We start from the raw sequence: 23134 nt of genomic DNA, 5'->3' as shown, positions 1-23134 counted from the left end.
ATGCCTTTTGATAGAGATACTTAGTCTATTTACATTTGAGTATCTATATGTATGTACTTATTACCATTTTAATAAATGTTTCCTGGTTGTTTTCATTATTCCTTCATTATTAAAAAAGCATGAAAGGCTATTTTTCCCACAGGTTTTTATATTAGTTTTTCCTTTAATTTATAAATCATTTGGTTTTAATTTCCTTTTTCATATGGGTATTATGAAGAACATTTTTTAGTTTTATCAACTGGACATTTCCTTTTACATTCTAATTTTTGGTTTCTAATTTTTGGCTTTGTGATAGAAGCTGTAAAAGAATGTATCCTATGAAATCAATGTTTGAAGATTCTATCATGAACTTTTTGTTGTAGCCAAGAAGATGGTCAATATTTGTCATTGTTTTAAGCTTAAAATAAGAATGTTTATTCTCCATTTACAGGGTGGAAATACATATATTTAATATGTACATATTTTTTAATCAAAATTCTTATTTTAAACTCTGCCATATTTATTAACTACTTTATCAAATTATGAGAAATGTATGTTTAAGTCTATCATTAAGATATTAATTTAATCTTTAAAAATTTTTGTGAGGCTTTGCCTTATTAAGCTATTGCTACATATTGTTTGATGTTTCAAAATGGTTATTAAGTTCTACGAATTTTTCCTTTGTCATAAAAGGAAAAATTTTTTCCTCTTTTGTGATTTATGCTTGTGATTGACTTAATTACTGCTTTATCTGTAATTAATAGTGCCACCCTTAAAGGAATTAATGTTAGGGGCATACTTGTCACTTTGTTCTGTGTTTCCTGGTTGCTCTTTTGCTCTTCTCTGACTCTTCTTCTCTTGCTCTCTTGAAATGTGCTTTATGACTTTCTTTAGTTTTGTAGGTTTTTGGTTTGATTACAGTGGCTTCTTATATGACATCCTATGTATATAGCTGTAAGATAAATTCTAGCCAAAATAAGCAGGCGAAGAGAGGCAACAAAGGCCAGGTAGTTTATTTGAATGCAAACCCCCCGAGCGAGATTTCCCCAGTCTACAGAAATAGAGGCTGGGGAATTCACGCGTAAACAGACAGGCAGCGAGTTTTTAAAGAAGGTAGGGGGAGGCTATCTCTTCTGTGAGATAGAAAGCCTAAAGGAGGCTACAGTGGTAGAAATGCCCTACGTAGAAGTGACATAAGAGTGCAGGAAAGCGTTTCCTCCTGGAGAACTGCCTTTTGTTAGGGAGAATGGATTATATGTATTTTACAATGATCATCTTTCTTTCCCCAGCCAGACCCAGGAGGAATCTTTCTCTAGCCTTCACTGTGAGTACTCGGTGGGATTCCTGGTGGTTAAACTTCAGGAGTTTCTCACTCTGGTGCTAAACCATGCTCTTCTGTCTCCTGCAATATGCCAGAATTACCATCCAGGTAATTACTCATTTATAGCTCTGGTTGAGTCTGCTCCACGTTAGCATGTCTCCTCTGTGAATCTTGGGCTCACCTGTCTCTCCAGATTTCAGGTTGTCAATTATCCCAGTGACCCCAGTTCTCTGATTGGTTAAGAGAAGTCATTGATTTTCAATTTGTTCAGCCTTTTCTTGTAAGGACAGTTGTGATGACTTCCAAGCTCTTCACATGTCGGAGCTGAAAATGGAGTCCCTTCGATAAGCTGTAAGATGTACCCATCTGTTCTGTCCTTGCCAGCTCCTTAAAGGATCGGGCCCCTGCTGACTTGCTCTCCTGGCGATAGGTGGAGCACTAGAATTACATCTGTACCCAACAGTCTGCAGGTCTGCAGTCCTCCCTCACCGCTGCCTCCGCGCCTCTCCATGCCTGCAGCTGTCCCAGTCTCTGCTCCCGTGGCCGGGCAGCAGCCCTGCGGCCGTGCCACCGTGTCTCCAGCACACTGAAACTTGAAGGGCGCCTTCCAGCTTAGCTCGGAAATGCCTTTCTTCTGATGACGTGTGATGATAAAACACCGATGCGGTGAGGTGAAGTGAGGTGAAGGGCGCCGGCGTTGTGACGTAGCATCAGGCTGCTCTTGGACTTCTGCTGATTGGTCAGGAGGATCGCCCGCTTTCGGACTACGGACGGCATTTGATTGTCTTGCCCCTTTAGGCCACTTTAACAAAAGTACAACAGACTGGGTGGCTTATAAGCAACAGAAGGTTTCTGTATATATATATATGGAGGTTGAAAAGTCCAAGATCAAGGGGCCAGCTGATTCAGTGTCTAGTGAAGACTTGTTTTCTGAGCTATAGGCAATTATCTTCTCACTGGAGGAAGGGCGATGGTCACTTAAATTTGAACGCATTCTAACATATATTTTTATTCCCCCTTCTCCAAAATTTATGGTATATGGTGTACAGTATCTTCTTTTACAACTTTTTGTTTAGTGATTCCTATAACTTTTAGATGTAATTGACTTTACTGTCTTTTTGACCATACTAGCTTTTAAGTGATTAATTTACTATATGTTTGCTTTTACCAGTGAAATTTTTTCCTTCCATAATTTTATATTGACTATATTCCAATAAAAAAAAAGCCATGAAAGGAAAAAAAATAGTACCACCCTGTTCTCTTCTTTTTGCCTTTACCCAATACATCTTGGCCCAATTTCATGTATATATATATATATTTTTTTTTTTGAGAGGGCATCTCTCATATTTATTGATCAAATGGTTGTTAACAGTTAACAACAATAAAATTCTGTACAGGGGACTCAATGCACAATCATTAAACCACCCCATAGAGGGATCGGCTTGGGGTGAGTCCAGGTGCAAAGCAGCCTCAGTTTAAGGTCCATGAACACAAACAGTGCTGAAGATCTGTCAGATGTCTCAGAGTGGGTCACACGCTAAGGAGACTCACAGAGATTAACACATGGAGCCAGACATCAACATATTTAAGTTATGCAAAATGGACGTTACTGTCAAGAGGACTGGTAAGAGCACTGGCTCCCTGTCAGGAAAGCTGCCTGGGAAGTTGAATTAAAATTCAGAGGTGGTGGTGAGTATCCAGTCAGAGTGAGAGGAATTTGCTATATGACCTATTCATTGTGGGATCTCAATTTATTGGTGTTTAAGCCATGAAATGAAAGCAACTTTTTTTCTAGTAGCTTGTCTTCTATTGATAGGTGTCATAAAAACATCCTGGTCATGTTCTACCGTTTGAAGCCATCATATATTATAAAAATTTATCTTATTCAGTAGCAAAAAACATTCAAAGACTTCAGTCTGTGTTCCACCCTTCCACAGTGTTTCCTGGACTGCGGTGTGGCTGAGGAGGGAGTGGCGTTCAATGTGTTTAAGTCTCAGGCACCTCACTTTGCTAAAACTAGTTGTTCCTGCATTGGAGCAAGAAAGAGAGGAAATCCAGAGGCTGTTACCCTCCCTGACCACCCAAGGAAGCTGCCCTTCTTTTGGGGGTGTTTGTTGCTTTTCTGGTTGTTACTGACTGAGGCAGGAAAACAAAAGCCAGCTCCCTTATGGATTCGTCTCTGTGGGTTCCTCCAGAGGAACCTCCAGAGGGTGTTGGAGGCAGGAGATCCAGCTCTCATCAGTTTGTGCTGGGTGGCCCCAGCACATGGGTGACGGCATGCAGGCAAGCACACAGGTAGCTTCTCTGCCATCCCGTTCCCAGCTCTGCCATCTCTACCCAGTTTCCTCGTCCCTGCTCAGAGAAAGCAAGGGCTGGCCAACAAGCTCAGCAGCTAAGCCAGAAAACCACCGATGGTCTCCCATCATGCAAGCATCTCCCAGTCTTTGGAGGGATTTCCACCTAGCTCACCTCAGGTTTGAGGACCAGGAAGTGCTCTCTCATCTCCCAATGTGATATGATGAGAGGACTTGGACTTCCTTGAGGATGACTGCTCTTTGTCCTGGCACCCCTCTTCCCATAGTGACTTGGCGGGTAGGGGCAGTGTTGATTGTCCTCCTGGTAGGATCGTCCCAGTAAACACTGACAGGACATGACTAACCTTAATGTTGGCACTCTCTCAACAGAGTTCGTGTTATATAAAGCCTCTTGTCCTGTTCTTGGCCTTACGCAGTTTCCAGGCAATAGGAAAAACCTCCCTGCCATCCTGCTATACCTTTCTCACCTTTTACTACCATTTCCATTATAGGGAACAGCCTGCCATTAAGACCAGGGCACAGTGAAGAAAGCTGTACAAGTATTGCATTGGGTTTTCCTGGATGCAACCTCTGACCCCCAACCTGTATATTCTTCGTTAATCACCGCTTCTCTGGAGTGTGGCTCTGCCTACCACCTGGTACTGCCCTTTCACCCTTTACTTCTGTGATATAATTTATGAGAAAATGACTTAAATATGGTTTTATTAATTTCACCCTGAAAATGCTAGGACACTCCACTGCTGCAATGTAATGTACAACCCACAACTAATCTCCTGTATTGCCTGTGACATCCTCTGCCCCAGCCAGTCAAGACACTTAACCTGCTGTGAGACCCCCTTCCTCCTCCTGTTTAACCCTGGCCTTAGTCCTTAGCAGAAATGCCATTTCCTCTCCTCTCTACTGTCCACATGCTGTGACTTCTTCCATGGCTATTGCATCCACAATGCTTTATCTGATTCTTCTTGTCTGTATTGATTCTTTAAGGGCTGGAATTATCACTTGAATGTACCTCCATAATTTTGCTCTATGAATCTCTTTTTCCTCTTCAAAAATAATACAAACTACCACAACAAGTTGATCTTATTTTGATTAACATAAGGCAGAAAGGAAGTTTCTTTGCAGAATCCTCTGCATACACCCTCACTAGCATGGTTAGCTCATCCGGGCCAATGGTTGGGAGCTACTGCAAGGACATTTCGATGCCATGCAGTCACAAGGTTGAGGATAAGCCACCTGACAGATTCTCAAAGTAATATAATCTTGGGAAAATGAATTTGAATGCGTTGTATAAAGCAGCATTTTATTCAGGTAAAAGAACTGATGGCCTTAAAAAATATCTAAATCTTCTTGCTTCACTTTTTTCCATCTGCTTAATTAAGCTTATTTCTAAAATGTACAGATTTAAAAAGGCTATAATGAGAAAATGCATATAAAGTGGTAGTATACAGTGCTTGGCACTTGGTTATGTTTTCAATAAATGATATCTAATAAGAAGTTGGAGGTAGAGCTAAGGAGAAATGTAAAGAAAAGGACACTTTAGCTGTTGGGGACTGCAAATTTTAGTTCTGCCAGTCTAATCTGTCATCACCTAATCTCTCTGAGTTCAGTTGCTTTATCTCTGATTATCTTGTCATTGTCAGATAAAAAGAAATTATGTATGTGAAAATACTTTGTACAAATCAGATATTCACAAAATGCTAGTGAAGTATGAACTAGGCTGTATGTAATCAAAGATAACTAAATATAAATTTAAATTATAGAAATTAACTTCAAAGGATTATTGAATGTGAGTTAATTCTCAATGACAAAAGCATTATTGTAAGAACTTTGCTCAAATGATGACATATCAATCTATCTACTTTTATATTTGAAGTGATATTAATAAACAAACTTTGGATCTGGTATGATTAAAAAGTTACAATCTCTAAACAATAGACAGAGCCCAATTAATAAAATTTTACTTTTGACCACATTTTCTCCCCTGCAGACATGGACAGAGACAACCAGACTAGAGTGGCAGGATTCCTTCTCCTGGGACTCTCTGGGCAGTCAGGGCAGGAAGAGGTCCTCTTTGGGCTATTCCTGTGGATGTACCTGGTCACCGTCATCGGGAACTCTCTCATCGTCTTGGCCATCAGCTGTGACAGTCATCTCCATACGCCCATGTACTTCCTCTTGGCCAGCCTCTCCTGTGTCGACATCTGCTTTTCCTCAGTCACCGTCCCAAAGATGCTGCTGAATCACACTCTGGGAAGCAAGTCTATCTGCTATGTGGAATGTATGACCCAGATCTACTTCTTTATCACTTTCATCAACATGGATGGGTTCCTCCTGAGTGTGATGGCCTATGACCGGTACGTGGCCATCTGCTGCCCCCTCCACTACACCGTGATCATGAAGCCCAAGCTCTGTATCCTGCTGGTGGCTGCATCCTGGGTCATCACAAACCTGCATGCTCTCCTGCACACTCTCCTCATGGCCCAGCTCACGTTCTGCTCCAACAATACTGTGCATCACTTTTTCTGTGACCCTTATGCAGTTCTAAAGCTGTCTTGTTCTGATACCTTTATCAACGAGTTGATGGTGTCTGTTGCAGGTGGACTTATGTCTCTTACACCATTCACATGTATCACTGTTTCATATGCCTATATCTTCTCTGATGTACTGAAGTTGCCATCTACCCATGGAATAAGTAAAGCCCTGTCCACATGCGGATCCCACCTGACTGTGGTCTCCCTCTTCTATGGGGCCATCTTGGGGGTCTATATGCGCCCTTCATCCTCCTACTCAGTACAAGACACGGTGGCCACTGTCATCTTCACAGTGGTGACTTCCTTGGCAAATCCCTTCATCTACAGCCTGCGAAATCGTGACATGAAGGCAGCCTTAAGGAAACTAATTATTAGGAGACTAATCTTGTCAAGACCCTAGAATTAGAAAATTTTAGAGCTGAAACAGCTGTTGGAAATCATGCATTTCTTCATTTTTCAAGAGACTCTCAGGCCCAGATAGGCGCAAAATTCACCCATGACTATTTCTCTAATTAGTTCTAGATCATGATCACATTTTAAAATGAAGCTGACAGGGGTTCATAAGTTGTGAAATCATTCATTTGTTGCCTATAGGAAGGGCTAATACTATGACCGTCATTATACAGTAAAAACTAGACCGAGGCCCAGGTGAATTAGATGACTGATCCAGGTGACACCTGGATGCATTTTTTAAGGATGAGTCTAGCAATGCTACAAGATATTGGCCACCTCAATGGGACGGGAATCGCAAATGACCTTAGAAACAGGCTTTTTAGACTCTATTGCTCTATATGATCTCTCATGTAAAAAGTGAAGAAGCCATGTTTAGATTGGTTTGGATTTGAGATTTCAGAAGCAGGAAAAGCAGAAAATAGGCTACATATGCCAGCTGAGAGCTATATATGCTAATAGAATTTTACCAATCTCACCCCAATTATCCTACTGTGCATAATAATAAATTAAATACAACTGACACTTATCAAGTGATTTCAATATGCTCAAGACTATCTCTGTATTATTTTACTTAATCTTCATACAACCTTATGAGGTGATACTATAAATATTCCCATTTTACAGTGAGGAAATGGAGTCACAGGGAATACTCATCCAAGCACACACAACTACTAACTATTGGAGCCAGAATAGTTGCAACCATTTCCTCTTCAGGTACTTGGTGATTTTCTTCTTTTACTTTTTGGTTGTTATTTTTATTATTTTAAAACTCGTATACAGTAAAATTGACCTTTTTTTAAACATACAGTTCTATGAGCTTTAAGACACCTTTAGATTTGTATAACCATCACAACTACCAGGATAAATAACAGTTCTATCTCCTGAAGTAGTTCATCCATGCAGTCCCTTTGTAGTCCAAGTCTCCCTCCACTCCTAACCCCTGAAAACCAGTAATATATTCACTCTCTGTTTTGCTTTTTCCAGAATGTTGTATAGATGGAATCACAATGTATGTAACCTGTTTAGTCTTATTTTTTTCTTTTGGCATCTGCTTTTGGGATTCATCCAGTTGTTGTGTATATCAATAATTTGCTCCTGTTATTGCTGAGTAGGATTCCACTGAATGAATGGAAAACTGTGAAATGAATGGAAAATACTGTAAAAATGAGCATACAGGTTTTGTGTTTCTATTTCCCTAGGGAAATATACAGAAGATTCTTGGGTCATATATAACTGTATATTTAAATTTACAGAAATTACCAAACCATTTCCCATAGCAGCTATGATATTTTGGATTCCCACCTGCAATCCAGGAGAGATCCAGTTGTCTGCCTTCTCACCAGCCCTTGGTACTGTCAGTGTGTAATAGTATTTTTATGGGATCTAATTTTGAATTTTTCTAATTGCAAAGGATATTGAGCATCTTTTCATGTGCTTATTTGCTATCTATATATTTTCTTTGGTGGAATGTCTGTTCAAATAATTTGCACATTTTGTGAATTAATTTTTCACTATTGATTTTTTTAATGTTTTGTATATATCCTAGACAGAAATCCTTTGTTAGATATTGTGATTTGCATATATTTTTTTGTCTGTACCTTGCTTTCCATGTTTTTAACAGAGGTTTTTGCAGAGCAAAAGTTTTTAATATTAATGATCACCAGTCATTAATTTTTGCTTTCAACCACCATATGCATTTTAAAGAACTTAAGAGGAGAAAAACTGTTATTCAGATATCTGTCCTTTTCATTCATTTTTTTCCAACCCAGAAGCTTCAAATTCCCCTCTGGTACTAGTTCCCTTCCACTTAAAGAGCATCCTTTTGCATTTTTAAAAAAGATCAATAGGTGAAGAATTCTTAAAGAATAGAATGGAAATGAATAAATATTTTGAATTGAATGATAATGAAAATAAATTGTATCTTTATATTGTGTCTATATGAGATGATGGATGTTAGCAGCTATCACCTACTGTGATAATCATTTCACAAAATATGTCAATCAAGCCATCATGCTGTATGCCCTAAATATATACAGTGATGTATGCCAATTATCTTTCAATAAAACTGGGGAAAAAAAGCATATGTTTGCTTCCCAATTTGTCACTAAATTTAAATGGATTTTTAAATGGCAAAAATGAAAAAAATGTGTATCATCATGTATGAGATGTTTAGAGGGAAATTTGTAATTTTAAAATCTTATGTTAGAAGAAAAAAAGTAAGATTTAAAATCAATGATCTATGCTTCTAATCCCAAAAGACAGGGGAAAAAAGGAAGTAAAATATATCCAAAGTAACTAGAAGGCAGGAGATAATAAAGTGAAAAACAGAAATTGGTGAAGTACAGACTAAGAAAACAAAACTAAAAATAAAGCCAAAAGTAGGCTCTGTTACAAGATGATTAATATGTTAACTCTATCAAGATTAATCACCAAAAAAGAGAAAAACATTATATAGGTAATTATGGAAGTAATATAACTACATATCTTGGAGATTTTCAAAGACAAATGAAGAAATAATATTAAAAACTCTAGGCTAATAAATTTGGTAAGTTAGTTGAAAAGGACAAGTTCTAGGGGGAAAAAAAACACTCCTTACCAAAACAGATCCAATAAAATTAAAGAAATGATTAATATCCCTATAGCTATTAAAGAAATTGAAATCTTAATAAAAAATCTTCCAAAATGAAAATTCCTGGCTCAGAAAGTTGTACTGGTGAATTCTATCAAACAGTTAAAGAAAAAATAATATTGATATTACACAAGCACTTTCAGAAAATAAAGGAAGATGTGACCCACTCCCACTCATTTTATTAGGTCAGTATAGCCTTGATACCAAAATTTGATAAATACATTATAAAAAAGAAAAACTGCAGACCAATCACTGTAATCTCTCTCTATAAATGGTCTAAAGCATAAAAATGATATGTCTCTATCAATTGATAGAGAAAAGGCATTTGACAAAATTAAATATCAATTAGCTGTAAAAAGTCCTAAGGAAATTCCAAATAGAAAGGAAATCTTTCAGTCTGATAAAGAGCTTCTACAAAAACCTAGAGCCAACACCATATTTAATGGTAAGAGACTAAATATTTTCCCCTCAAGATTGGAAACAAGGCAGATGTATGTAAAGGAGGGCAGGGGGGCATCAAGAGTCAGGAAAGAGGACTAATAACATCATTTAACCTAACTGCCTGTGTGCTTTGTTCTCAGCATGGGCCATCCAGTTTTGAATAAACAACCCGAGGCTAAGCTTAGAAATGCGCCTGCTTTAAGTTAGATAACTAGAGGTGGGCAACAGCCTGGGGGCGTGATCCGTGATAAGTCACATAGACATGCTTGGGTAAGCAAGAGATAACAATTGAAGCGGTCAAGCAGCTGGAGTGTTTCCTGAAAGATTACAATATAGAATGTGTTTAAAAATTATTGGTTGTAGAAATGCGCGGGCTTCGGTGTGACGCTGTGAAAATCCTATATAAGCAATACCTAAAGTTGCCTGGGGGTCGACAGCTCGGACTCGGCCTGCGTGTCAGGGGAGGTGCTGTCGACCCCAGCTTGCTGGCTGAATAAAGACTTTGCCTGTATTTACATCTCTATGCCTGTGTAGTTTGTTCTCTGGAGAAGCCTCGGAAGCCAGGACCCTAACAATGTATACTTACCACTCCCATTCAACACTGTACTGGAAATTCTAGCCAGTGCAATGAAGCAAGAAAAAAATAAAACATATATAGATTGAAAGGGAATGAATAAACCTAATTCATTTGTAGATGACATTCCTACCCATGTAGAAAATCCGAGGGAGTACACAACAAAACCCAACAAAAAGCTCCTAAAGCTCAGTTTAGCAAGGTCAAGGATACAAGTTCACACAAAAATCAGTTGTATTTCTATGTTCTAGCAAAGAATTATTAGAAATCAACAATTTTTAAAGTACGATTTACAATACTTGTGGGAGGAAAGCTTAACAACTTGGCTGGGAACAGCAGAGTGTAAGAGTCATGTGAGGCTAGTGCAGAAAACTGCTGAAGCCTTCTGGGAGGATACTCCAAGACAAAGGTTAGCTGAGGGCAGTATTTACTCGTAAACAGGAAAACCTTTAACCAGAACACTCAGGAGAACATTCTGAGAAAAAGCACTTACCGGGAACTGGGCTATTAAAAACAGATGTACTCTTCACGCTGCATGTAGCATAAGGACTTCAAAAGAACTGATTAACAATGCTTGGCACGCTATGTCCCACATGGGCCTATAATAAAGCCGAACCCAGGTGTCTCAGGACACTTTGGCTCTTATAATCTGCCTAAATCTCCTCTCGAGTCTTTAAGCCAATCCCTTCCACACCGGGGGATGGGTAGGAAAGTGACAAACATTATTAAAGTATCAAAAAATCATGAAGCAATAAGTATAAATTTTAAAATGTATGCCAAGTCTTTATGCTGATAACTGCAAAATATTTTTGAAAGAAATCAAAACATAAACAAATAAGAGATATACGCTGATCATGGACTGGAAGACTCAATATTGGCAAGAAGTCAACTGCTCTCAAAATAACCTATAAATTTACCGTAAGTCAAATCAAAATACTTGATGGAATTTTTTTATTCTTTGAAAATTGACAAGCTGATTCTTTATATAGAATCTATATACTATTTTATATATGATTCTATATATTCGTTATATAGAAAGCCAAATGAACTAGAATAGCAAAAGAGTTTTGAGGGAGAATAAAGTTGAAAAGTTCACACCACCTAATTTCAAGACTTTCTATAAAGCTATAATACTTTGACCAAAGCATAGACACATGTATCAACGGGACACAAGAGAGTTCAGAAACAGACCCTCTCATATATGTTGAATTGATTTTAGCCCAAGGTGCCAAAGCAATTCAGTGGGAGAAAGATAATCTTTTAAACAAACATTAATGCAGTGTCTTCACAGCAAGATTTTGAAGAAAAACATTAAACAGATCCTTACCACACATGACTTATAGAATTAATTCCAAATGAATCAAAGACATTAATGTAAAACTAAAACCCATAAATTTCTAGGAGAAAACATAGGAGTGAGTCTTTGCGATCTTAGATTAGATAAATATTTTGTAGATACAACCACAAAAGCATGATCCATAACATTTTTTATTATAAATTGGACTTCTGCAAAATTAAAAATGCTCTTCAAAAATACTGTTAGGAAAATGAAAAGACAAGCCACAAACTAGAAAAAATATTTGTAAAATCTACTTCTGATAAAGATTTAGTAAACAGAATATATGAAGAATTCTCGAAACTTGAAAATAAGAAACAACCCAATTTTTTAAACGGGTGAATGATTTGAATGACACTTCACCAAAGATGATATGTGGGTAGAAAGATGCTCTCTTCGTTATTCTTCAGAAATGCAAATTGAAGCCACAATGAGATAACACTACATACCTATGAGAAGTGCTAAAAGCAAAAGAAAGCAAAACCCTGAAAATATTATCTTATTAGCAAAGCAACAGATAGATATTCTCGTGCATTGCAGTGTGAAAATGCAAATGGTACAGCTACTTTGGAAAACAGGGTTTCTTACAAAGTTGAACATATACTTACTATATTAGTTTGTGCTGCCATAACAAAATACCATGGACAGGGTGGCTTAAAGAACAGAAATATTCTCACAGTTCTGGAGGCTACAAGTCCAAGAGCAAGATACCAGCCCATTCAGTTTCTGGTGAGAGCTGTTGGTTCTCGGCTTCTCACTAAAGTCCCCATGTGGCCTTCCCTCGGTGTATGTGTGCAGAGAGGGAAACAGTTCTCTGGTGTCTCTTACCCTAAGGACACTTGCCCTATCAAATCGGGCTCTACTCTTTGACTTCATTTCATCTTAAGCGCTTCCTTAGAAGCACCATCTCCAAATACAGCCACAGTGGGGTCAGGGCTACAACATAAGAATTCTGGGTACCCAAACATTCAGTCCATAACACTTGCCATGTGACCTTGCAATCACACTCCTAGATATATATCCAAGTAAATGAAGAGTTTTGCTCACAAAACCCTGTATACAAATACTTACAGTGGCTTTATCCATAATCCATCAAACAGGAAGCAGTGCAAATGTCCTTCAACTGATGAATGGATTAACAAATGCTGATACATCAAAACAAACATTACCAATAAAAAGAATAAACATGCTACTGGTATGCAAATATCATGGCAGCCAGGAATGGGAGTTTGGGTGGGGGTTAACTACAAAGGGTCATGAGGCAGTTTGGGGAGGATATTTGCACTATTTGATATCCTGATAATGGCGATGGTTACAATACTGCATGCATTTGTCAAAATTCATAGAATTAGACTCTAAAAACAGATGATTTTTACTATATGCAAAGTTACCTTAATTTTAAAAAATCTGACACAAACTATGTTATTTTCCTTGTATATTATATTTGTTGGGCTCTAATTTTATGATTTTCTGATAAGACAATTTGGTCTCTAAAGTTTACGTTTCAGAGAATTTTTACAGGGTTTTATTATAACCAATAAAATGTTCAGTGTTAGTTAATATTCCCTGGGCTTAAGGGAAATGTATATGTGTATGAGTGTGTAATTTTGTATTTGTATATATGTATTTGTTTAAAATTATTAAGTCATGCTTTTTATTTGGGAATTCAAATCTCTGAATATCATATCACTCTGTGTTTTTCTACTGGAATGAGTAAGTTTTGAGAAAAGCATAATAAAGTATTCCAGTAAAAGTGCAATTTAATAAACTTCTTGAATTTCTAAGAGTTTTTGACTTTTTGTGTTGTGCTGGTGTATTTTTCATAGACCTCAGCTGGTAAAATGTTTACATGATGCATTATATATTTTATCATATTTCCCTCTCTCTTACTGTCATTGATTTCCCAGATAGGTAACAGACTAAGGAAGGGGAAGTTCAGTTGTCTAAAACTGTGCAACAAGTATTTGAACAAGAGCCAAGTTTCTCTTACTCCTATTTTCTGTGTCCAGACAGCATATGAACAACAAACACTTCATATGCACACCTCTAGATGAATGGGGAATCCACCCTAGGGGCACCCAAATTTTGCAACCATGGCTGCTCTCATCCCCATGGAAGTCCTGATCTCCAGGGAAGGAAGATCTATTTGTTTGCTCCCAATCATACAAGGCAGATCTGGTCTAACTATAAATGTTGTCCTTGGGTGAGAAAATGTTCTTCAACCCTCAGTCCTACCTGACACTTCTGAATCATCCAGGGTTAAGCAAGGAGCCAGTGGGGACGGGGACTCCCTGACAGTAAGTATCTCACAGCAGCAGAGAGAAGCCCGGTAAGAAGAGCTGGGAGAGCAGGAGAGGACGTGTCACCAACAACAGATTCACATAGACACAAACATAGATTTCCATTTGGGAACACAGACACACTAAATCCCTCTGCTTCTAAGTAAGTTCAAAGGGAGAACATCTCTTGTTAGACAATATATAAGCCTTTCCCCTTTCAGAATGTGCTGTCCATTGCAGAAGAGAGCAAGCACATTTTCAAGACAGAAATAAAAAGGCAAGCAGTGGAAGGAGATAACAAGGTTAGTGGTGGTAGATCAGCGACTGTAGGCTCCTAAAAATCCTGCCCAGAAGCTCAGAGCCAAGAGCTACCCTCTGTCCCACAGAAGAGACTCAGCTGGCAGACATTCAAGACGCTTCTCTTCTGTCGTCAATCTCCATCTTTATGATGAATTGCTTCCCTGTGTTCATCATTCATGTGGCCTGTGATCACATAATAGAGGCATCAGAAGGATGCCACACGGAGCCCCACAAAGGGAATTCAGCCTGGGGTGGGTCTAGACACCAAGCAGTCTCAGTTTAAAGTCCAAGAACTCAGGACTGCAGATCTATCAGATGTCTCAGGGTGGGTCACACACTAACGAGACTCACAGAGATTAATACACAGAGCCAGACATCAACATATTTAAGTTGTACAAAATAGACGTTACGTCCAAGAGGACTGGTAAGAGCACTGGCTCCCTGTCAGGAAGCTGCCTGGGAAGCTGAATAAATTAAAGTCTAGAGATGACTGGTGAGTATCTAATCAGAGTAAGAGGAATTCAGTGCATGACCTACCGTGGTGTAGTTGGTTTCCTAGGGAGTCTCAATTTGGGGGGTTTAAACCATGAAATTATAATTTTATTTCCTGTAACCACCCCTCCCAATGCTGGGAGTGCTCTCTGAATAAACTCTCTCTCTCTATATATATAGCTTATGGGACACTTCAAGCTTTTTGTACTCTGAATCAATTCAAGGACAGTAGGAGGAATCCCACAGGACATCCACATATTTCTCTCCCATTTTTTCCTCCATTTCCACTACAGGAAACTACCTCATTAAAACCAGAGTACTCACATGTTGGCAGCCGCGCTCAGAAAATGGCGCCCAACGCAGGGCAGCCGGAAAGCCCCGAACTTCCTAGTGACAAAACATCCCACGCCACTAAACCACATGCTAATTGCGCCTTAGCATAAGGACCAATGAGACCCACCAAATTGTTATGCTAATGAAGCGTATGGAGCCGCACCAACCAGGTCAGAGCATGAGAACTATATAAGCAAGCCTCTCCTTCCCCTCTGGGTCCTGCCCAACGCATTTGTTTCACAAAGAGCTGAAGAATAAAGCTTTCTGCGGAAGAATCCTGCTGTTGCGTGCTGTTCTTGCCGGCGAGGACGGGGCGCGCGACACTCATACCTGCTGGCAAGCCTCTCTCTTGTTTGTCCTGAGGGCGTGTCTCCCTCGCCCTGCAACTTGTACAGGCCACATCCAGCATGCTCTTTCTGGAGACCTTCCAGCTTCTGCGTGTGCTGTTTTACCTACCTATGTTCTGGGAAATAGTCAAGGTAAAAAATGACTTCAAGTCTCAGTACTTTTCCCTAAATTTAACAATTTAATTCTCACAGTGACAGGCACCTCGCTGTCCCCATTTTAGGTATATCCTACAACCTGTTTCTTAGAAGCATTCCTTACAATAACCTCTAGCCCAGCCAGTCAAGCCACATCACAAAGCAGTTGTCTGCTCTTTTTCTTCCCTTTTCCTCTGGTACCGGATCTCACAAGGAATGAATGCATCCCCTCTCCTTTATTGTTCAAATACTATAAATTCTTTAGGGGACATTGCATTCACAGTGCATTACTTGACCCCTGTGCCTATAAAGACTTCTTAGTCCTGGGATTATCTGTTGGATGTACTGTATGAATTTGCTCTTTATCAATCAGCAAATCCCTTTTTGTTCAATAGCAAAAATAATCCAGACATCATACCTGATGCCTTTCTTCCTTGAACTACCAGGAAGCAGATGAATGTTTCACATGGCAACCTAAATAACATGCTCAGATTAGCCCATCAAATAGCTGTAATCTATGGGAGGTCCAATTTAATAGCAGCTAAAATGTCAAAGACAAACCACCAACCATTATCTTTCAAAACCCATAAATTTTCCAAAATCTGGGAAAAATTTAATGCCACAGATGAAATAGGCAGGTTTGTAATACAGCACTTAGCACAAAGCCTTCCATGTGGTTAGACTGCTAATAAATGGTAGCTAATCAAAAAACACCATGGAGAAAAAACTGCTTCCCCTAGTTTGTATATCTAAATTTTATTGGCTCTTGAATTTGCAAACATCACTTAACTATCCTGAGCCTAAGTTTCTTCATCTCTAAGTTGAAATATACCTCAATTATTAGACTAAGTTAAGTACTATACACGAAAGTATCTATATACAGTACTCAATAAAAACAGGTGGAATAAATAAAACTATAGCCACTGGCAATTAAACACTATTGAAATTAACAAGCCTCATCTGTAAAATGACTCAATAAGTTTATTTAGTTTTAACTGATTCTCAACCAAATAAATAAACTGTTCCAAATTATAAAATTTGCTCAGATGTTGACATGTGACCATACTCTATGACAACATTTTGTTCCCTGTAGACATGGACAGAGACAACCAGACTAGAGTGGCAGGATTCCTTCTCCTGGGACTCTCTGGGCAGTTAGGGCAGGAAGAGGTCCTCTTTGGGCTATTCCTGTGGATGTACCTGGTCACCGTCATCGGGAACTCTCATCGTCTTGGCCATCAGCTGTGACAGTCATCTCCATATGCCCATGTACTTCCTCTTGGCCAGCCTCTCCTGTGTCGACATCTGCTTTTCCTCAGTCACCGTCCCAAAGATGCTGCTGAATCACACTCTGGGAAGCAAGTCTATCTGCTATGTGGAATGTATGACCCAGATCTACTTCTTTATCACTTTCATCAACATGGATGGGTTCCTCCTGAGTGTGATGGCCTATGACCGGTACGTGGCCATCTGCTGCCCCCTCCACTACACCGTGATCATGAAGCCCAAGCTCTGTATCCTGCTGGTGGCTGCATCCTGGGTCATCACAAACCTGCATGCTCTCCTGCACACTCTCCTCATGGCCCAGCTCACGTTCTGCTCCAACAATACTGTGCATCACTTTTTCTGTGACCCTTATGCAGTTCTAAAGCTGTCTTGTTCTGATACCTTTATTAACGACCTGATGGTATTCACTGTGGGTGGAGTGATATTTCTGACACCATTTACATGTATCATCCTTTCATATGCCTATATCTTCTCTAATGTACTGAAGTTGCCATCTACCCACGGAATAAAGCCCTGTCCACGTGTGGATCCCACCTGACTGTGGTCTCCCTCTTCTATGGGGCCATCCTGGGGGTCTATATGCGACCTTCATCCTCCTACTCAGTACAAGACATGGGGGCCACTGTCATCTTCACAGTGGTGACTCCCCTGTTGAATCCCTTCATCTACAGTCTGCGAAATCATGACATGAAGGCAGCCTTAAGGAAACTAATCTCAGATTCTAGAATAAGAAAATTTTAGAGCTTAGTGAATTCTTGGATATATATTTTTTCATTCTACAAACAGAGAAACTGAGTCCCAGATTGGTGTAAACTCACCCATGACTATTCCTCTAATTAATATGTGATAATGATCATTCCTTTAAATATGAGGTAGTTGCTCATATGCTATAAAACCTTTCATCTGTTATCTATAAAAGGGGCTCATTCTAAAACACTCATTTCACAGACAACAAAAACTCTGAACAGGACTTATTTGGACAGTATATGTAGTATTCGGCCTATAAACCAGTGGCCTCCACAGTGGTCTTGGAATTTCAGAGGCCTTTAGAGCTGGCTCTCCTCAGTGTCAGCTGCTCTCTTAGCCTCACATTAGGAGATGCTGACGTCATCCCCAGTTTCCTGAACCACAGAAAGCTCACCTCTCCCAGGGCTGGACAGCTAGTGATTGCTGGTTACAGAATGGTCCTGTCTGCTCTCAGGCTCCTGGTTGTTCCTGAGCTAGGTAAGTTTTCCTCTGTCCTAAGCTCATGCCCCTTCCCCCACCTCTCTCAGCTCAGATGCGCACCCCTACACCACTCCTTACTCCCTCCCCTGCCACCATTCTGTTTGGTGCTTTGTTGCTTAGCACAGGCTTCAGGGATGAGTACCAGGAAGCTTCAGAGAGTAGCTAAACTTCTTTACGGAACTCTAGGTATCGCTTCAAGTTCAGGTGGGCTAAGGGAGGCAGTGGTTCCCTTGGTGCTACAGTGTCCAAAGTTACTATAGCACCTTAGGGACATGAAAACATGAATCAATTAGAGGATTTGGAGTGGGAATGAAGACTTCTGATTCCAAGTCCAGAGCTTGGTCCACTCCATGGGGCCAAGCATCCAGGAGTCCCAGCAACTTCTCCTATTGTACACCTGAGGGCTAAGAGCCACAGGCCAGTTCCCATGTCCTCTTTCCTGCTGTCCAGAGAGTGCTCAACCAAAACGTGCAGTGGGCAGCCTTCAATAGCCCTCCCCTCATTAGCCTTCCGGCCTCTCACTTCCCTCCTTTCTCAGTCTCCTCCATTCTTGAGGCTAATTAGGACTCATTGTCCTAATTGCCAGCTCCTTTCTGTTGTGCCCGACACCCACCAGCTCCTACCTAGACCACAGAACACGTTATGGTGAACCTGACAGGCTCCTGCCCCACCCGACATATCTATACTGCACACAGGATCAATTTAATTCTCCAAAAGCACTGATTGTATCCCCTCAGACAGTCCTTATAGAAAAGGTTGAAGAGGCCAGGAAAAATCCAAGTCTTCCCTTCAAATGCAAGGCCCAACATGATCTGGCCTCAGCCTATCCTTACAACTCTGTCTTCAACTCACATCTTTATTGACTCCATGAATTGCCTCTCTATGACTCTTCTTCCTTTGCTCATTCTCTGCTGAAAAACACCCCTGAATTTTTAAGACTCTAATAATTGCACGTATCCCTTAACCCCTTTACTAATCACTGTGTTGAGCACATAACATACTGCTTGTCGGATGTAGTATGAGAACTCCCACATGTATGTTGGTGCCAGGGGGAACCTGAGTACATGTGATAAGCCTGATATATTCTTCTGAGGAACGAGTTTTATTTGAGAAGTGGTTTAGTGCAAATATAAAGATATATTTGGGATATAATAACATGGACTATGGCTGGTGTTTGAGGTTATATGATTCATTTTGGTCTCATCATATTATTTGTGTTACCCATATCTGCATTCATATCTCATCCAGTTATTAGATTATACACACATTTTAGGAAAGTACCATAAATTATTCATGGACATATCCCCTATAATACACAGTAGTTTTTGTTCAGACCAAAACAATCATATATTGAAAAATCATTGATGATGGGGTAGGCAAGTCTAATGGGAAACTGGGAAGCGAACACACCTAGACACAAAAAACTGGAGCAGATAAAGTTAAATCTAGGGAACTAGAGCACTGGCAAGGTTACTTCAGGACATGGAAAGATTTCACTGAATTCTGGGATCTAAGAGGCAGCTGGATTGAGTGGAAGACGCCATGGTTTGAGCACGGTTTTCTTGCCGAGTCTCTCTTTCCCTCAACTCAATCAAAAGTTGGGTGTGAGAAGGAGGGCAGTGACAGAGAGAAGCCAGGGGACTTACAGGATGGTGCAGCGTCAAAGGGGAAACCCTCTCTAGCCACATGGTCCCCACCAATTCATCTCAGGGAAGAAGTCATCATTCACCATATGGAAAGTCTTGCCTGAAAGGGAAAAAGAAATCTCAAAAAGGTCAGCAGCATGGTGTGAGCAGAAAGAGGAAAGGCTCCTGTCTTGCTCGGACTAACCATGGTGTGGGAAGTTATGTGCTGGTTAATTCTGTCAGAGCCTCAGGTGTTTAATCCTCCTCCTTCTGAGGATTACCCGCTACTGCATCTTCCCTGGCTCCCTGCCTTCCTTCTCATGAGCTAATTATGTAAGGGGACTGTGGGAGAGAGAGGGAAAGGAGTTTAGTCCAGGGTCTCAGGTAGAAGCAGCCCTTGTGGATTCCTGGACATGAGGCACTCACAGGACATGAACTGGTCATAAATGAAGCTCAGCATCATGGCACTCTTACCACCAGAAACACAGCAGTGTCAGACCGGCAGTCCCTGGAGAAGCTGGGAAATCAGGACTGGGACTGGGGACTCACCCTCCAGGGCCTGAGTTAGCAAGGCTAGGCCTGGGCCTCCTCTCTGCGGCAGGGACTCCCAAGGAGGCACTACTTTTCTTCCCCACAGGAAACTTCCACGTAGTGCTAATTAGCCTCTAGGCACAGCTTTTTGCAAGTCAGTGCAAACAACCTGGGGAGAAAAGTTTGACTTCAGCTCAATTAATGTTGAAATAGAGGCTCACCCCTCTTCCCTGGACACTGCTGTCCCCAGAGGGACTGCTTCACATCATGGCCATTGCAACAACATGTTCTCCAGGTTCATGGGATCCTGGACCTCCCTCCAACTTGTGTTTCAAGTGTCTGCGCCAAGGCCACGCAAGCCAGGGAGCCTTCCAGGGAAGCCCTGCAGGGTCTCTCCATGGGCTGAAGCCCTTCCTGCCGTTCCCTGGATGCTGCAGCCTCATAGACATTGTTACTGTCCTACTTGTAATGTCCTGTCTCCCTGCGCTTGTGGGCAGAAGCTAAGCTTTACATGGACTTGCTCTCTCACAATGTCAATTGTCTTCAGCAGACATTTGACCATTGACCCTTTGTCACATGAATTTTGAAGTGGGTTTTGTCTAATTGATGAACTCTGACTTCTAAAAAATCTGGTTATACAGATTAATGTTTCATGTGTTGAGGCACACAGACATACCCAGTTTGTTGACAGACCCATCTCCAAACAGGCCATCATTTATTTGCTCTCAACTTCAAGCATAACATCCTGCTAGTCAAAAACTACTGGTTCAGGTTTGTCATGATTTTAAAATGTGAGATACAAGTGATTGTGGGTATATTTACCAAAAAAGATGTGCCCATATTGTGGGTATACTTGCCAAGAAGGATGTGAGGTTATTTGCATTCTTTCTTAGGTCTTTGAGTATGGACAAATAAATCACTTCTGAGCTAAATTATGTGACTTCCCATAAGTGATGTTCATATACAACCTACCATTTAATACCATTCAAAATTTAGTAGAAAGAGCAGTTTCCTGAAACTGTCCACAGACATGACATGTGGTGTCATGTAAGTAAGTGCTGAAGTAAACATAAGAAAATAAGGAAATGCTAAAGAAAGGATGGGCGCATGACAAAGGGACACAGCAACCAGCCAGAAAGAGATCTCAATGGTCAAAGGAAGAACAACTCAATCAAAAAAATAAGCAGTACTGGACTATAAACCAAAGTATATAAATATACATGAGTCCATACTGATGCAAATGAATGATTGGTGAACAAATAAGTGGCTACGTTTTCTTTACAAAAAATAGCAACTAATATATGTAGATACTTCTCCCATGCCTACCTGCCATGAGGTGGAGCTTAATCCTCTCCCTCCTTCTTGAGTGTGTCTGGACTTAGTGACTTATTTCCAAAGACTGGAGTATGGAAAGGGGACAGTAACTCTACAGTACAGCAGCCTGCCAGGAACCAGTGTAACCAAGTAACCAAGGTTTACATCATCAGTGAAAGTCATGATGAGATCATGTGCGGCCTTTATGATGTGTTGAGAAGGGTACTCACCTCTCTGGGATTCTTTCCCCAAAGCCATAATGACAGTCCATTCATGAGAAAAGTTACAGAACCCAACACTGAAAGGTATTATTCAAAACACATGACCGGAACTCTTCAAAAGTGTAAAGGTCCTGAAAAACAAGGAAAGCCTGAGAAACTGGCACAGGTAAGAGGAAACTCAGTAGACACGGGTTTTAATTATCTGTAGGAACAGAGTAGGAGAGATTCAAATGTGGGTAATTTAAATGCTGGTGACATCACAATGACTTCAGAAGGGATAATGTAGTGCTCATTGGCCAACCCTTAAGTGAGCTACAGTATGAGGTTATAGAATGGAGGATATAATCTATCTGGGCTAATCTACCATGTCTACTGAGTTAACCTAAATAGTTGTCTTCTGACCTACCTCTGAAAGCCAGAACTGGACCACACAATAGACTGGTCCTCAGAAGGTGAAGAAGATGTGGTGAGTGGACACCTGTGATAACCTGATACTCTTAATTGATATTGGGCTTCACCATTAAGTCCAATGGGCTAAAAAGAAGCAAAAGTGGAGAAATAAAGATATTTCTGTTCATTTGGTGGAGGGGGCTGATTCTCACACTGTGGCCAGGAACCTTTGCTATGGCAACTGACAGCCAGGAGAAGGAAAGGCCAGGCCCTTCTGGATTGTGTGCCCTGGAATAGACATTTCAGGGACCAAGGATGGACATATAGCCAGTGAGATTCTGAGCAACATGCCTCATACTACCCAGATAGGAAAGTCATCATAATATCCTTGGCATATTTCATTTCATAAAGGGGTAGATCTCAGCCCAAACCAGAATCAAAACAAACCTTGTGCATGTGGCCAGCAGTGACATCATCTATTCCTAAACAGATTGGCATAAGAGATTTTTATAACACAATATTTCTAGGCTCTAGTCAATATACACCCTGGTACCTTTCCAGGACAGTCCCAGACTTAATCATAATGACTGCCAAAACTATCCATCATCAAACAAACGCATGGGAGCCAAGAAGATGACTTCTGATCCCAACAAATACCAAAGAGATTGAGAATCCTAATCCCAAAATACTCGGATTCAGCCTAAGAGCAGCCATTGACCAAGCCCAGTGCATCTCCTGGCAGAGTCCATCAGCTCATCTGCCAATTCGTTCTCCTCCAATGAGTGTAAACAAAAGGGAGAGATTACCAAAAAGTATTTTCAGAATTGAAATTCATGCATTTTCAGGTTGACAGTAACTGCCAAGTATGCAATAAATGAAAAGTAACTTAAAACAGGGCACACCATAGTAAAATATCAGAGTACCTGGGATAAATAGAAGATCCCAAAACTTTCTAGAAAGGAAAAAAAGTCACATAACTATGATATAACTAAGGGGAAGCTAAAACAATAGGCATAATAGAAAGTCAGTAGTTTATATCTAAGACTGATAAACTAAGAAATAACAATGCAAACA

The 23134-nt window shown here is 40.3% G+C and overlaps 1 protein-coding gene, 1 long non-coding RNA gene and 1 pseudogene across 3 annotated transcripts; 2 read left to right on the top strand and 1 right to left on the bottom strand.

The window, feature by feature from the left end:
- The first annotated feature begins 2566 nt into the window (after nucleotides 1-2566).
- On the top strand, nucleotides 2567-11217 carry LOC118969032 (olfactory receptor 1f45-like). 2 transcript variants are annotated; one of them, XM_037001932.2, is made up of 3 exons: nucleotides 2567-2989; nucleotides 4107-4253; nucleotides 5603-11217. In XM_037001932.2, the coding sequence occupies exon 3, from the start codon at nucleotides 5605-5607 to the stop codon at nucleotides 6544-6546; it is 942 nt and encodes a 313-aa protein (XP_036857827.2). In that variant the 5' UTR covers nucleotides 2567-2989; nucleotides 4107-4253; nucleotides 5603-5604; the 3' UTR covers nucleotides 6547-11217. The 2 variants fall into 2 exon arrangements, with proteins under 2 accessions (XP_036857827.2, XP_036857828.2); XM_037001933.2 differs by lacking the exon at nucleotides 4107-4253.
- A 5343-nt stretch (nucleotides 11218-16560) lies between these two features.
- On the top strand, nucleotides 16561-17527 carry LOC108388830 (olfactory receptor 1f45-like; annotated as a pseudogene).
- Nucleotides 17528-19394: 1867 nt separating this feature from the next.
- Nucleotides 19395-21591, bottom strand: LOC140846099 (uncharacterized). The gene is made up of 3 exons (XR_012124993.1): nucleotides 21462-21591; nucleotides 20154-20304; nucleotides 19395-19725 (listed from the first exon to the last, which is right to left on the bottom strand). It is a non-coding gene; the product is annotated as an uncharacterized lncRNA (long non-coding RNA).
- Nucleotides 21592-23134: the final 1543 nt, after the last annotated feature.

The sequence above is a fragment of the Manis javanica genome, chromosome 14 (genome assembly GCF_040802235.1).
Source record: "Manis javanica isolate MJ-LG chromosome 14, MJ_LKY, whole genome shotgun sequence".
NCBI classification, from domain to species: domain Eukaryota; kingdom Metazoa; phylum Chordata; class Mammalia; order Pholidota; family Manidae; genus Manis; species Manis javanica.
Note: the sequence above shows the minus strand (reverse complement) of the source record. Positions and strands in the feature narration are given on the sequence as shown.

Bases quoted from the DNA above. Each gene is read 5' to 3' on its own strand.
- LOC118969032 (XM_037001933.2), top strand. From the start codon at position 5,605: ATGGACAGAGACAACCAGACTAGAGTGGCAGGATTCCTTCTCCTGGGA.